The sequence below is a fragment of the Populus trichocarpa genome, chromosome 12, assembly GCF_000002775.5.
Source record: "Populus trichocarpa isolate Nisqually-1 chromosome 12, P.trichocarpa_v4.1, whole genome shotgun sequence".
NCBI lineage: Eukaryota > Viridiplantae > Streptophyta > Magnoliopsida > Malpighiales > Salicaceae > Populus > Populus trichocarpa.
This window is the reverse complement of record NC_037296.2, coordinates 13,381,820-13,397,968: the sequence shown is the minus strand read 5'-3', so window position 1 is coordinate 13,397,968 and position 16,149 is coordinate 13,381,820. Positions and strand designations below refer to the sequence as shown.

The 16,149-nt window shown below is 36.4% G+C and overlaps 2 protein-coding genes across 14 annotated transcripts in view; both read left to right on the top strand.

Moving 5' to 3' along the window:
- The window catches only part of LOC18103868 (protein ROOT HAIR DEFECTIVE 3 homolog 2), a 207,976-nt gene extending 192,615 nt beyond the window's left edge, over positions 1–15,361 (top strand). For 5 of the 13 annotated variants that reach the window (XM_052445896.1, XM_052445895.1, XM_052445893.1 and 2 more), the window contains exons 23-27: positions 4,666–4,934; positions 13,632–13,728; positions 14,222–14,377; positions 14,482–14,586; positions 14,823–15,361. In XM_052445896.1, the coding sequence (XP_052301856.1) occupies positions 4,666–4,934; positions 13,632–13,728; positions 14,222–14,377; positions 14,482–14,586; positions 14,823–15,137 (942 nt within the window). In that variant the 3' untranslated portion in view covers positions 15,138–15,361. Of the gene's footprint in view, positions 1–2,353; positions 2,520–4,471; positions 4,564–4,665; positions 4,935–5,005; positions 5,106–5,213; positions 5,349–5,472; positions 5,581–5,863; positions 6,106–13,631; positions 13,729–14,221; positions 14,378–14,481; positions 14,587–14,822 lie in introns of those variants that run through there. The other 8 variants (XM_052445891.1, XM_052445892.1, XR_008056948.1 and 5 more) reach the window with 7 other exon arrangements.
- LOC18103862 (protein ROOT HAIR DEFECTIVE 3 homolog 2) lies at positions 6,270–11,412 on the top strand. The gene is made up of 11 exons (XM_052445914.1): positions 6,270–6,821; positions 7,205–7,271; positions 7,383–7,485; positions 8,136–8,206; positions 8,882–8,945; positions 9,312–9,377; positions 9,491–9,538; positions 9,633–9,694; positions 9,818–9,874; positions 11,118–11,264; positions 11,344–11,412. Exons 1-10 carry the CDS (start codon positions 6,677–6,679, stop codon positions 11,128–11,130), a joined length of 696 nt encoding a protein of 231 aa, XP_052301874.1. The 5' UTR covers positions 6,270–6,676; the 3' UTR covers positions 11,131–11,264; positions 11,344–11,412.
- Positions 15,362–16,149: the final 788 nt, after the last annotated feature.

Genomic DNA, 16,149 nt, shown 5'->3' with positions numbered 1-16,149 from the left:
CAGGATGACACAGTGTTTGAGAAACAAAGCACCCTATTCGCCTTGGCAATCGCTGACGTTGTATTGATAAACATGTGAGTTTTGTATGTTCATCATTATAATATTCGAATGCCTTTTCTGCCTGGGAAGTTTGATAAATGTCCACAACTGGGTATGACTCTGCCTAGCCAAAAAAAAAAAAACTCATGATGTAGCCTTCCATAGTCGGTAAGGCAGTCCAGTACTTTTTTCTGTCAAATGATTTTGTGTTGAGTATCATATGCAGGTGGTACAAAGACATTGGTCTGGAACATGCAGCCAGCAGACCCCTTTTAAAAACAGTTTTCCAGGTACTTGGCATTTGAAAGCAATTTGCATTAACTTAAGTGTGTAATAGGTATATATGGAGAAATATATATCTACAAATTTCTCATCATGAATAGAATATAGATAAGGAGCCTCCGATTCCATATACACAGCAAACTTACTCCTTTTTATCAAAACTGTTTAGCTGCATTCATTTAGCCCAGTGTGTAACACTGAGTATTGCACCCAACATAATTTGAAGCTGATATGTGATAATCTATTATTTCTTGTATTCAGGTCATGAAGCGTTTATTCAAGCCCCGCAAAAAAACACTACTATTTGTTATACGTGATCACTCAAAGGTATGGACTTGTTGTGCCCATAAGTTTCTTGAGACAAGATTCCATGCACCTTGCGCTCCATTCTTTGAATGCATCTTCAACGCTGAATCTCTGTCCCTTTTCTGATTGTCTATGTAGACTCCACTTGAATATTTAAAGACTGCTCTCTTAGAAGATATTGAGAAGGTACTTTTGTTTATACTTCTTATTCCCTGTCTATGCATTTCTCTTTCTGGATCAATTATTTCTCTTCTTATTCTCCAGCATTTTCTGAGGTCATACTTTCTGCAGATTTGGGCTGCTGTTGCTGAGCCTGAGACTCTCAGTAGTGCTCCTCTCAGAGAGTTTTTTAATGTATGAAAAATCAACTCCATCTCCATACTGATGCCATTGGCATATATGCATCATACGTTGCCTTTTTGTTTAATTTCCATGAACTTAATATGCTTCTAATTATTGATATGAAGGTGGAGATCACTGCTTTGCCTAGCTATGAATACCAAGAGGAGAATTTTAAAGAGCAGGTAGCTTTTCCACTAAGAAAGCAGTTTGTCAATCCTCAAAACTTTTGTCCTGGGTTCTTCTAGATTGTGCTGCGGCGTGTTTTCTAGAATTGATGTCTGGAATGATTTGTAGCTTTGCACGTGCTTACCAAATAATTGGAATTCACAATCATTGGCTTTGCGTGAAGGGACAGAACAGCAGCATATTCCTGTATTAGAGTTGAATTACAAGATAAAATTGAGAGTTATGTTACTTTGAAAGCCTGGTGCCTATGGTTTCTCTCTCTTACTCTCTATTTCCTTCTTCTCTCTAGGCACTAGTCTCAGCTTTGAAATTCTTCTAGACACGCTGGTAACAAATTAATTCCCATTCTGCATATATTTCAAACCCTGAACCTAATTCTCCAACCCAAGCTTACCAAAAACCCTTTATGGGGCAAATACTCTTAAATACCCTACATCAATGCATTCATGTGGTTAATGTAGAGGTTAACTCTGGAGTCCATATTTAATTTTATGCATATTGAACTTGATAATCATGCATCACACACATTGGTGCTTAACTTTGACTGGAGAGTGTTTACTAGCCATTAGGAGTGTATCATGTAAGAATGACAAAATGAGCATTACGTCCTGTGATAAGATAATTTTATGGATCTGTGGATGTGAGAGCAATTAGGACAGCAAGTATAAAGTGAGAAATCCAGTATCTGTAATTCGTAACTCCATTTTTCTGATAGCATTGACATTTACAGGTTGCTCAACTGAGGCAGCGGTTTGTCCATTCCATTTATCCAGGAGGTCTTGTTGGTGACAGGCAGGAAGTTGAACCTGCTTCAGGATTTCCTCTTCGTGCAGAAGAGATTTGGAAAATAATAAAAGACAACAGCGATTTAGATCTTCCTGCTGTCAAGGTTTATTAAACGCCATTTTCCTCTGTAAATATAAACCATCAGGTTTCATATGTAAATATACTTCTCATCTTGTTTATCAGGTCATGGTTGCCACTGTTCGATGTGAAGAGATTGCTGGTGAGAAGCTCAATGCGTTTGATGGTAAGGCCTTAGCGTGTATATTTCATCCCTTTCAGTTCTTAACCTCCCTAGTTGTTGTCAAATTTGTTGATATTTGATCTTTTCTTTTGCTTTTTTTTTTGCGCGGGTGTTTTTGTATTTATATGTTTCTTATACTGATCAACTCAAATGTGCCAATATGTTATGTAGGTGGTACGCGATGCCTATGATACCATGCTGATGCATTTGCATTTGAACACAGTCAATAGGTTTAAAACTAGCCTGGAACAGTCACTGAATGAAGGAAAAGAATATGTTGCTGCTATTCATCTCTGTTCCCAATCGTGCATGCGCGAGTTTGATCAAGTATGTGAAGGTATTTAGACTCCAAACACTGAAGATTTTTATTTTTTTATTTTATTTTTTGCTTTTCTAAAAATCCAATATTAATTTATTTTTTCTTTGCTTTTGTTGTTGCATCTTATATGCACAAAACTGAAGGGTATTTTTTGGACTTCATAATCTTCTAAAGCAACTCTTCTTTCAATTGTTTTATCATTATAGTCTTTTCTTAATTTTGAATTTGTTCTCAATTCTGAGTACTTCTTTCAAGAATAAAAAATTCTCTTGTGATGGTGTTGGACTAAATAATGCAAAGAAAGATTACCTGTAATATTATCTCCAATGTTGTGGTACTCTTTGGTAGAACAATAATGAAGGTTGTGACTTGTGCCGAACTGAAAAAATGAATTCTAAAAAAAAATGAATTGCTGATGAAATGAAAAGTAGAAGCATATATTTGAATGAGAAGAGGTTCAATCCCTAAAGGAAACAAATCAGTACAAACTATATTAGAAAGTTAAAGAGTTACAGTTAGTCCCTAATAGTGAATGTAGATTTTAGCTTTGAGGGGAGAGCCATGTGTTTAACTCTTTTCACGTGATTTAGATTCTTGAAAGTTAAAGAGTTACAGTTCGGCACACCCTCCAATCCTTTGATCTCAGAAGCTCCTTATTCTTCCAATTTGATATTCAATGGGTGAAATTGAGGTTTCTCTTCTCTTCACAATCATTATAGTCTCATCTCCCACTTTAATAGTAATAATAGTATAATAATCGTAGTCGTAGCTGTGATTTGTTTAAAATGGCTTACCTTTTCTGGGTATGATAAATTATTTTTACAAATTCTGTATAGCGTTGGCTGGAATTCAAACTTGCTCTGCAGTGAAATGGAATTTATCCTCATGGTTTTCATGGTCAATCGTTCTGATACTTGAAACTACATGCATTGGATTGTTTACGAAAGGATGCAGTGCAACTTGTAAATGGATTGGATATGAAAAGCACCATAATCATTTAATGATTGACTAGCTTAAATATGACAGGAACTATTTGCATAATTGCAGGTTCTGGCTAAGCAGATATGCGCATCAGTTTAGATTTGAACCTTGAAATTTTGGGTGGAACTAATCTGATTTGTCTGTCGTTGCTGTTTATATGAGTTTAGATACTTTCCAGCTAGTCCTCTATTCGAATTATCTTGAGGGTCAAGCTAAACAACTTAACTGCTGGACTTATATCCATCCTGAGTAGGCTGCATATATCTATCCTGAAGAGGCTAAGTTGTCTAGCTTGACAGTTAAGATAAGTGTTAAACTGTCAATCTTTCACTTGTCTCGAGGGTCTGATTAAATTGCTTAGATACTGCTATTTAGCCTTCTGTTTGATGAATTGTGAAATTTTATAATTCTCCTTGGCATGCTCTGGTAATGGAGACTAGCGGCACTCGATGGGCAAGTAATATGGCTGCTGAAATAGTTTAAACCTGAAGAAAAAACTTCATATCTAACTGATATGCATGCGTTGGAAAACTCCCAAAACTGCCCTGAATTAATTTGATTCCACATGAGAATTAGTTTTATTCTCTCATGGACTATCAAAAATCGTGTATCCCCTCTATCACTAGAATGAATGAAGGTATACAGGTAGTCAACATTCTCAGGATGTGTTCCTTCACCTCGTCTTCTTAGTTGACCACTTGCATTCTGTACTCGTGCAAATCTCAAGTTGTTACAGTTTTACTCCAGAAGATTAATGCTAGTTAAATGAATACTTCATTTAACAAAGCGATTGCCTGGGATAGAAAACAAAATAACAAGGTAACTTAAAGGACTACATGACGGGAAGTGACTACAACTTTTTAAGATGTTGCTATTATTGCTCATCCTTCTGTGATTAAAATGGTGTTCATATGATTGGTGAGCATCTTTCATCTACTAACTTATTTTCCTGGATTTGGCAAGTTACCTTCAATATTGTGCTCTTTCAGATGCTGCCATTCAACAGAGTGAGTGGAATGCCTCAAAATTCCGCGAAAAACTTATTTGTGATATGTTGTCAGAAATGATGGCGAAGTACAAGGTATTTCTTTCACTGATATCACAATCCGTTAGCGTTCTTGGTTCTATGAATGTCACTCTACTCAATCAAATTATCAAATCTTGATATGTTGCTCCTGCACAGAAACAAATAACTCTTGTGCTTGCCAAAAGAGTAGAATCCTTATTGGAAGCTGGTGAAAGAGATACGTGGGCATCAATAAGAAATCTTTTTGAGTGCAACACTGAGGCTGCTGTATCAGAGTTTTCAGATGCTGCTGTTAGTTTCAATTTGCACAGTTCTGAAATCGACACTAAATTGCAGCATTTGAGGAAGCATGCCAGAAAGTTATTGAAGAAGAAGGCAAGACAAGCAGCAGATGCAAGGAGAGTTCTGATGCGCATGAAGGATAGGTACATTACTTCATTGTTGCTGTCTTCTTTTTCAATTTTGTTTTTTATTACAGATTTGGGGCGTATTCTAGGTTTTCACAGGTCCTCAGTCACTATGAAAACTCAATTTCATGGTATAATTGGACTGAGGAAATAAACCTTGATGAAATTGAAAGGAACGCACTCTCAGAGGTAATATTGCCTAGATTGCCTAGATTTTGTATGATTAATGGCTGCTGGGATGCTTAAATGGTTAAACTTTGAGCTACCTCTGAATGTCTCCCAATTATTTTGTTATAGTCTTTGAGAATACTATCAATCATGGCGGCCATTCGCTTCGATGAAATGCCTGATCAGATAGAGAATGTACTCTATTCCTCTCTTATGGATGGAACTGTTCTTGACCCCCCTGCCTGATCAGACACATGGAAAGAGGTAACAGTTGGTGAATGTGTGTTAAGTTATATTTATGCATGCTTAGTGGTGTGCAAATTTAATTCTTTTAATTGTACACGTCTCTGTGCCAAACTGGTTTCACATAATAATCAAATATGAGCAGGTTTCTCCAAAAGCTACCAATCTACTTAAACCAGAGGACTGCAAATCATTGTGGATGAATTTCATAGAAAAGATAAAGCCTATGATGACCGGAGCTAGATCCCGTCAGGTATATTTTACTCTGGTATCAGATTACATGTTCATTTGGTAATTTGATATTTGCATTCACAAAATCTGTTTGGATTTTTTTTTACTAAAAACAAAAACTTTAAACTTAATTTATTAGAACATTCTCGGTTTATCATTTGCCATCTTCAATTTATATACCAATTAAAGTTCCTATACTTCTAAACTTAAGCACTGAAACCAAGAAAATACCTTAAGCCGATTAAAGTTTTTATGACTAGAAATTTATTCGTCACTCGAAATGTAATACTTGGTGTTTCCTTCAGGATGGTCGCAGGAAAACTCGAGAAGGTTTAGCGGCTGCGGTGGCGGGAATAGGAGCAGTGGGGTCTGCTGCAGTTTTAACTGTTATTGGGAGTTTGATGAGGCGGCGATAATGATAAATCCACACTTGGATAGTTTATATTAGTATGTCCAGCGTAACATGTTATGGTGAATCTGATGAAATAAGTTTGTAATTTGATAATCAGTTTCTACAAATATATGGTAATCTCGTGTACAGCCACAATCACTACAAAAGAAACCCCAAACTATTTCTAAGAGAGAGAAATATCGGTCTGAACGCTACCTCAGATTTTCAAATAGAGTGTAGTCTAAATTTTCCAACGGTACGCGAGCCATTACACTATCATTGGATGATGTGTTTGCAGTAAATACATTGCCAAGCACTTTCAGGTGTCAAGACAAGCAGAAATTATTACATTCTTCGAAGTAACGACTAACGAGTTCCATGACGTTAACCTGTCATGAAAAATATTTCTTGAGAATACAAGCAAAGAAAAGAAATGCTACAAGAAAAACAATAATCTTTGACTTCAAAAGGAAAAATAATCGTTCAAAACCCAAAAACAAAAACACTAACTTTATAAAGGAATTGTAACTCCCTTTCTTTTTTCGTACTTCAGAGCTCAAAAGCAAAAGGGCTTCCAACCGAAGGAATCTAATGGGGTCAATTGACTTTATTATGGTATTAGATACCCATTTCTTTTTTGGTGCTGTTTGTAAGCAGTCCGAAAAAAAGCATAACCCTAGGAAAGAAGACTTCAAAAGAAGTTGCTGTTTTTTGAGTTCGATCGGTAATGAAAATGGAGGAAGGCATGCAGCTGATTGATGGGAATGGCAAGTTCAACGTGGAAGGGCTCAAAGACTTCATGACAGCCACTGAGTTTGCCCAGGGCGTTCTCTCCTATGCTATTGTTGCCATCATTGGCCCACAAAGCAGCGGTATGTTTCTGTTCTTCTCAGTTCATACTTCTTAGTGACTGGTGACCCTTTGTTGGTGTTCATGTGAAGTTGATCAAATTATACTATGTATTTTTTCTTTATGTGAAGTTGATTACAAATGGTCTCTCTGAAACTTCATAACCCAAATGGTGGCTGCTTTTTGTTTTTTTTTTTTTTTGCAAAATTGAACTTGTTTGGCTTTGAGTTTAGTTCTGTTCTGTTTGCGAAATTATGGGTTTTGGGTCTGTTGATGCGCGAATGACATCAAGCGTGTCCCTTGAATTTTGTTTTCAAGAGGTACATTTGATATTGACAGCAATCACAGTTAGAGCCTGGAGTTTGATCACCGCATGTAGAGTTTAATTCGCATTCTTTGTTAACAGGGAAGAGCACCCTGATGAATCATGTCTTCGGTACCAATTTCAAGATGCTGGATGCATACAAACGAAGGTTTGATATTTTTGGTTTTTTCAATTTTACAGTTTTAGAAGGGAGAATATGTGTTTTTGTAGTTCTTTGTATAAACGAAAGAGGAAGACAGTCTGCTTATACATGTTTCAGAGGTCAAACAACCAAGGGCATTTGGATTGCCAAGTGTAATGATATGAAGCCTTTCACAATTGCCATGGATTTCGAGGGAACCGACAGCAATGCGAGAGGCGAGGTACTTAGTGCTTTGTATTGGTGCTCTTATTTTAGCTTTGTTTTGCCAATAGTGGCTTGTTACATGTTGTGTTTGATATTGTTACATCTATCCTTTTTTGTTTCTAATAAATCAACAGATCTATCCATCACTCAACTTTTAATTTCATCTGCCATGTCGTAAAACTTCGAGTAATCTGCAGTATTAAGGCCTTTTGTTGGTGAGATTTGTTAAAGTTAACAGATGGGGGCCAGCCCATGTTTTGCCTTTTAAATGACTCTGTAGTTTCACTTCTCACCATCTCCAATCATGAGTGCAACACTAACGGGAGGATCTATAAGAATTTATGAGTGCTTTATGTTGTATTGATTATGATTTTTCTTATATATATTGGGAATAGTTTGATTGTTGAATTTTATTTTTTTCAATTCCTGTGATATTCGAAACTGGTTCCAATCTCAAAAGTTTTGTATTTCTTATCGAATGCTGAGCCCAAACATTACTGAATGGTCTCAATCCCTTTTAGTGGCATTACTTTACGGTTTCAAGCTGTGACTGCATGCATATAGAAGGCCAGATAAACTTAGTAAGAAATCTTTTTGAGAACTTAATGACTCATACTATGCAAAAATCTTGGTACTACTTGTAATCTGGGATGTGTGCTGTTTCAGGACAACACTGCGTTCGAGAGACAAAGTGCCTTGTTTGCTTTGGCAATTGCTGACATTATATTGATTAACATGTGAGTTTGGTATGCTCAGCATTACAATATTTAGATTCCTTTTCTGCTAGACATGTTTGGTACTTGTTCGGGACTGGAATAGTCAGGAGTGGCCATGACTGGCTCTGCGTAGACAATCATTGTCCGTGTTAACCATTGTATGTGATTTGTGTTTTTTAGTAGTCATTATTTTACTGGCATGGCCCTATGTCTAGGTTTGGCCAAAAAAACCTCTTGTTGTAGTCTTCCATGATTTGCAGGTTCATATCGCAGTCCCAAAGTCTTTTTATGGCTTGAAATAATTTCTTTAGGCATTTTGCTAATTGTTTATTTGTATGATTTGATGAAATTATCCAGCAGGGTTATGGTCTCTTAAACAGCTTTCTGTTTCTTCTTTGATTTCCACATGGCGCTAATCAGATGAAGATGACGCTTATATTTCAACTTATCAACAAGTAGTCTGTCCAGTCAAGAAGGACAAACAAGATTGCTTTTTTCCGTATTTTGAACTCGTGGATAATTTTTGTTCTTCATGTTGGATATATTACACGTACAATTAAAACACTTTCTAAATTGTCAGGCTAGAATTTACAGCTAGATATTTTTTTTAAGGCAAGACGTGCCCTTTCATGCGCCCTCGCCGTTCTACTAGTAAGTTTCAACCCATGTTTATCACTATGTTAATATTATATACAGGTGGTATAAAGACATCGGTCTGGAACATGCAGCCAGCAGACCCCTTTTGAAAACAGCTTTCCAGGTGCGTCAGGTTGAAAAGCAATCTGCATTACCCCTAAACAGTTTTTATGCTGTACAAACTAACACTAGAAGAAGCTAATAACCGATTTAGATTATATAGAGGAATATGCAGTCAAATATGCATAAATAATGACAGCCTCTTCCATATCTAGTGTATATGCCAATTTCTCCTTAACTGAGCCCTCTGTGTTTAGCTGTATTTACTGAGAGTTTGTTCTGCTGCATTCACTAAGCCTTGTGTGTGATGTATTGCACCTAACATAATTTGGTAGCAGAGCCCACACTATAGCCGTTTGGCTATGGTGAGCGTTGCTTGTCTTAGGTTTATATATTATGTGTGATAATCTATTACATGTCTTGCATTCAGGTCATGAAGCGTTTATTCAAGCCCCGTAAAAGAACATTGCTATTTGTTATACGTGATCACTCAAAGGTATGGAATTTATGTCCTTCAAAGAAGAAACGAATCACCCTGTGTTCCATTCTTTGAATGCATCATTTGGTCCAATACTGAATCTACACCCCTTTTTTTTATTGTCTATGGAGACTCCATTTGAATATTTGGAGACTGCTCTCAAAGAAGATATAGATAAGGTACTTTTGTGCATATTACTTATATTTAATTTATGCCCCTATCTTTTTGGGTTAATTGTTTGTTTCTTCCAGAATTAAGTCACAATCTCTACAGATATGGGATTCTGTTGCTGAACCTGAGACTTCCAGAAGTGTTGTTCTCAGTGATTTTTTAATGTGCGTAAGTTATCATCTCCATCTCCATGTCCCTTATTCATGCCATTGACATATATGCTTCATATGCAAATATTTTGTTTGATTGGAATATAACTTAATTTACTTCTACTAATTGACATGAAGGTGGAGATCGCTGCTTTGTCTAGCTATGACTTTGAAGAGGAGAATTTCAAAGAGCAGGTAGCTCTACTTATTAACATTTAGAAAAGCGCGTTAACTCGTGTTTCTAAAAAATTTTAATTTTTTTTTTTAAAATTAATTTTTTTCTATATGTTATAAATTGTTTTGATGCGCTGATCTTAAAAATAATTTTTAAAAAATAAAAAAAATATTATTTTAATATATTTCGGAATAAAAAGCACTTTGAAAAGCAACCATAAATATTCTCCCAAACAGGCACTAAGAATAGCAGCTTATAAATTATCAAAATTAACTTAAGTTCAACATTTATGTTTTTCTAGAGTTTTCTTTGTCAACTTTGTTCTCGAATTAAGGTTCTGAACAATTTCTAGCTTTGTGTATATTCAACAAATGAATTGAAAGTCAAAATCCATGGTGTTTGCTCTAATGGGGGGTATGTGTTGCAAGTAGAGCAAGATGTGACATCCTTCCATGAGATAGGTGAATCTTCCCCAAAAGGAATGATGGAAGCGACATGTAAAAGATTTAGAAAAAGAAATTGATATGTAATTTATTTAGAAAGAAAAACTATGAAGTTTAAGAGAGATTGTGTAGAAAAAATGTGAGAAAAATCAATTAGAGAGGGATGTTAGTTGTGTTTTTATTGATAAGGGAGACACTTGGCAAGTGTTCGGACACTGTCCAAAAAGATGCATGATTCAAGCTCTGTAGAACAGGTTTAGCTGGAAGTGAAGGCCTGCTTCAAGTCCACAAGTCCGTCTCTTTAATTTATCTTGTTAATTTAAAAATTAACCGTAAACTCTATAATCAATCAATAATTATCTTAGACATGATACTAAATCACTTGTGCTTATATATCACACTTAATCATGCTTTGACTGGTGTTTTCCCAGCCCATGTAACATAGAGAGTGATATATAAACATTGGGAGTGTATAACATGATGATGACACAATGACTATCAGGTCATGTGATAATGTTGGATTTTTGTCTTTAATTGTTGGATGATGTTGCATGAATCTAACAAGTGTGTGACATGGCCGTATTATCTCCAATTTTAGTCATGTAAATCCTGTTTGTTTGTTTAGGAAATAAGTTGGATATATATATATATATATATATATATATATGTGTGTGTGTGTGTGTGTGTGTGTGTGTGTGTGTGTGTGTGTGCCTCATATGAGGACTCAATAATCTATAATGCTTAACTGCATTTTATTGACATCATTGACTCTTACAAATTGGAATTGCATGCTTGTAGCCTAATATGATGTTTTTTACAGGTTGCTCGTCTGAGGCAGCGGTTCATTTCTCCAGGAGGTCGTACTGATCAGAGGGAAGCTGAACCTGCTTCAGGATTTTTTATCCGTGCAGAGAACATATGGAAAACCATAAAAGATAACAAGGATCTAGATCTCCCTGCTCTTAAGGTTTATAAGAGCCTTTTTCATGTGTGAATATATATAGTCAGGGTTTCATGTGAATATATTTCTCCATTTTGTTTTTCAGGTGATGGTCGCTACTGTTCGATGTGAAGAGATTGCCGAGGAGAAGCTCAGACAATTTACTACTGATGATGTACTTAATCTAACTTTTCCTTTTCTTTTCTCTTTCCGTCTTTGAATGTTACTTCTACTAGTGAATATCGGACAGGACTAAATTGATTCCTTACAGGATTGGTTGGCATTGAAGGAGGATGTTCAAGCTGGTCCAGTATCTGGGTTTGGAGCCACCCTCGATTCTATATTGGAAACCTATCTTTCACAGTAAGTAACTGGTGTCAATTCTCCACGATGATGTGGTACCTTGTTCAATATCATTGTGGTATCCAACTTGATTTCCTCAATTGTTAAACTCGGGTGCTCATAGCCTTTGATTGCTTAAAATTCCTAACCAATTGTCAGCATTGTGTGCCTAAAGTCTTGGAGTATGCTTCTTGTTCAACATGATGCAGAATCTCTTAATTGCTTGTATTTTCTTAATAGATATGACATGGAGGTGATTCATTTTGACCAAGATGTACGGAATGCAAAACGGCGGCAAATGGAGTCACAAGCGTTGGAGGTAAGGTTCGAGTGTGTATATTTTTCTTTTTTGATTTTTCAACCAATCTTTTCCCATTACGAAACTGAATTAAAGCTTCTCTTTTGATGTTGGATATATGGCTCTAGTTGTGAACTTGGTATTTGTTTCTTTTGCCAACCCTTTTGTTATTTTTCCTCTGTCTCTTCTTTGTGAATATCATATTCTCCATATTCATAACTTTATACTGTCTTTTAGTTCCTTAATACAAAACTCTTATTTAAAAAAAAAATATGTAGGTGGTACGCAATGCTTATGATACCATGTTGGAACATTTGTATTCCAACACACTGGAAAGCTTTAAAACCAGTCTGGAACAGTTAGTGAACGGAGGAGAAGGATTTGTTGCTTCTGCTCGTACCTGTGCTCAATCTTGCTTCCTTCAATTTGATAAAGGATGTGAAGGTATTTTGACTCCAACTAGCAAAAAGATTTTATTCTGTGGCACTATTCAACTCTTTTGAATTGAGTTAGATTCTTAAGAGTTGATATTTGTAGTTTGTGCTTTAGGCACAACTAACATCCCTTGGCATAAAAGATTTTTTTTTATTTGCTCTGCAATGGATACAATTTTAACTTTTTCCTAGAATGCCAAGCTTTAAAACTCTTTTACTTTTCAATAATTATTCATTTTTACAAATTTTTGCTTTGGCTTGGATATGAAAAGCATCGCCCCAAATGATAATTGGTTGGATCTGAATGGCGTAGGCCACATTTGATGACAGTTATAGCATAAATGCAGGTTTTGGCTCAATGAATGTGTGCATAGGTTATGTTTTAAAGCCTTACTTTTTTCTGTGGAACTAATCTGAATTGTCTGCCATTTCTGTTTGTATGATTTTGGTTAGGGTCTTTGCAACTGGTCCTCTCTATCCGAAATCTCAATCTTTTCAAGTTATTTTAGTTCTCACAGAAACTAACTAAATGATACTTCATCTAAGAAATTCTTTGGTTAAGATAAACGGCAGAAAAAAGCAATTTAATGGGCAAAGTAAAGGGCATCACTGCAACTTACTGAAGCTGTTGCTGCTATTAGAATCCATCCCGCAATGGTGTTAAAATCGCTTACATATATATGCTTGGTGTTCTGTGTGATCTACTAATTTTGCTTCCTGAATTTGGTGAAATACTTCATCATCCGTCTCAGATGCTTTCATAAGACTGAGTGGGTGGAATGTTTCGGGAGTCAGGGAAAAAATTAGTCGCCATATGCTGTCAGAAATGATGGCAAAATATGTGGTAATTTCCTCGGTTGATAATGCAATCCGTTACTGCTCTTTAATCTAAGCATATCACTCTGCTCAATAAAACAACCCAATCTTATAATGTTATTCCAATGCAGAAACAATTCACTGATGTGCTTGCTGATGAAGTACAATCCTTATTTGAAGCTGGTGAGGCAGATACATGGGTGTCAGTAAGAAATCTTCTTGCGAGCAAGACTGACGTTGCTGAATCAGAACTTTCAAATGCTCATGTTGATTTCGAGGTGCCCAGATCCGAAATTGACACAAGATTGGGATATTTGAAGGAGAATGCAAGAAGTGTGGTGGAGAGAAAGGCAAGAGAATCTGCAGCTACAAGAAGAGTTTTGATGCGCATGAAGGATAGGTGGAGAGTGCCATCTTAATTGTTGCTCCTTTTCTTCTTCTTTCAATTGTTTTTCTTTTTCCATTTCTTTTTTCTGTTCATTAAAGCTTTGGATCGTATCCCAGGTTCGCAAAGGTTTTCAATCATGATGAAAACTCAAAGTCAGGGGCTTGGACTACGGAACAAAACATTGAAGAAATTGATAGGAATGCGCTTTCAGCGGTAATATGCCTACATTTTGTAATGATTGGTTGCTAGCATGTTTAATTGTTTGCACAGATCAAAACACCAAAACAAGAGAATTGTTATATTATAGAAAACAAAAATCACCAACAAGAAAGGCATTCGATCTTGAAGGGACAAAACTAAGAGAAACACACACTCGATCTTGAAAGCAAAGCTCAATTTATTTTATTTAATCATTCAACCACTCTATAACTGTTGTCTATATATGTGCTTATTCATATGCGTGAAGCCAATTAAAAAAAAAACTAGTATAAAATAGGAAAACCTAACAAGTTATAATTTAACAAGGAAGCTAAAATCCTAACTTAACTACTAAATAATAAATACTAATATTTTTAAATGATAAAACCTAGAATAATCATACAATATTAAAACTTCAAAATAAATAAAAACCAATATCCATTGTTGCTCTTCATTCTCCATCAACTTTTGAGTGGTAGTTGAATGTGTCCCGGTTATTTTGTTGCAGTCTTTGAAAATCCTAGAAATCATGGCGGCCATTCGCTTGGATCAGACAACAGATCAGATTGAGCATGTACTCTTTTCCTCTCTCATGGATGGAAATGGTGCTGTTCCAGCTTCAGGAGCTCCTCCTGACCTCCTTACCTCTAACGCATGGGAAGAGGTAATAGTTGGTGTGTACGAATATCATTATATTTACATTTATCCATTAAAACACACACATGTATCTATCAAAGTGATTTCTGATAGGAATCAAATGTGAGGCAGGTTTCTCCAAACGCTACACTTCTTACACCAGTGGAGTGTAAGTCATTATGGATGCAGTTCAAAGCAGACATAAAGTATATAATGAACCAGGCTACATCTGCTCAGGTACCTTATCATGTATAGTGCTTTGTATTTTTTTAATGTACTTGTCTGTTAGAACATTTTCAGTTTATGCCAATAAGTTCCTATGCTTTCTAAACTTGGTTCGGAAACTAATATCTATATGGAATGCACCAGCACAGTTTTTAAGAAGTGCATAATATGTTTTATTTGCCAATCGAAGTTCCTTCTGGTGGAATCTAACTAGCACTCAAACATGTCATACTTGGTGTTTTCCTCAGCAAACTCTTAGGCAAGCTAAAAGGGCTATTACAATAGTTGTCGGGGTAGTGGTGGTTGTGGGGGCAGCAGTGGTGGCAACAGTCGGGACACCTACAGCCATGGGGATAGCTGCAAGGCCAGAGGTGGCAGCAGTGCTGAAGGCAGTAGGGCCAGGGTTGGCAGCTGTTATGAAAGACATAGGGCCGGAGGTGTTGGCGACGCTGAAAGATATAGGGCCGGAGGTGGCTGGGGCGGTGAGATCTTTAGGACCGCAAATAGTGACAGCGGTAATTGCGATGATGACAAATGGGTTTGCAAGGCCGCACCAGCAATAGGTTTGCTATTCTTAGGTTAAAGACTCGTACTTTGCACGGTTGATGTGTGAACCTAATCTTAATGCAGCATGCTATGGTAATTAAATCATGCAAAAGATCATTGTAATTTGATTGCCCCCGTTGAGATTATAATTGAACTTATTATAAACCCACCAATCCATACTGATACTTGTAAAATTATCGATCATCAGTTTCTATAAATGGCAGTCCAAGTTACAGAAATATAATACTTCCCAGCCAAGATGCATGGAGATTTTCTCACACAGCCACACCATATACAGAAGCGAACTCTCTTATTTGTACCTTTCGATCTTAAGGGTGAAATGTGCATCCTGGCATGGTTCACCAGTGTCATGAACAAGAACACTGAACTGTTAATTTTTTATATACACCACAAAATACAGAGATTAAGCAAATATCTTGGAAAACTACAGCCTCAGTAGGTCTACATGTGGGAGTAAATGTTCCAAAATACCAGAACCAAAAAGAGGAACTCAAATTGTCATCACTGATCACCGCTTGCTTAGTAGAAGTTTAGAGATTGACATATCCAGACCCCTAAACCCATGCACTGTAGCTTTTGCAGACGTGTGAATACTCAGTTCTAAATGTCGAGCTGCATATACACGACATGATAGAAAGAAGAAGTAAATTATGAACTACATGAAACCCTATTGAAGAGACAAAATGAGAATGTTATAACGATAATTCATGAAAAAAGTGACTGATTCAAGATGACTAGCGGAAAATGCAGAACCAAAGAAGGCGGATAAAAAGGTGATGGCTTAGCCGAAGTCAATAGCATGAAGTAATAAATCAATAGCTGAGAAAAAGAATCTTAGCAGTATTACACCATTGGTACATGTATGCCCTTTTCTTGCAACATATTTCTTACAAATGCATGCGCATTTCTCACTGGTGGTCATAGAAGGAGGCCAACCAATCTGCCCAGAAAGTATAGGGTGTAGCGTGTTCCATACAAATCGCATAAAAAACATAATTTCTTCAAAAG

What these genes read in the sequence shown, in the direction of transcription:
- LOC18103862 (XM_052445914.1), top strand. Translation starts at nt 6,677, where the DNA reads ATGAAAATGGAGGAAGGCATGCAGCTGATTGATGGGAATGGCAAGTTC. An exon ending in TCAAAGAAGATATAGATAAG is followed by an intron (nt 9,539 to 9,632) that starts GTACTTTTGTGC and finishes CAATCTCTACAG; the next exon opens with ATATGGGATTCTGTTGCTGA. An exon ending in GTTCTCAGTGATTTTTTAAT is followed by an intron (nt 9,695 to 9,817) that starts GTGCGTAAGTTA and finishes ATTGACATGAAG; the next exon opens with GTGGAGATCGCTGCTTTGTC.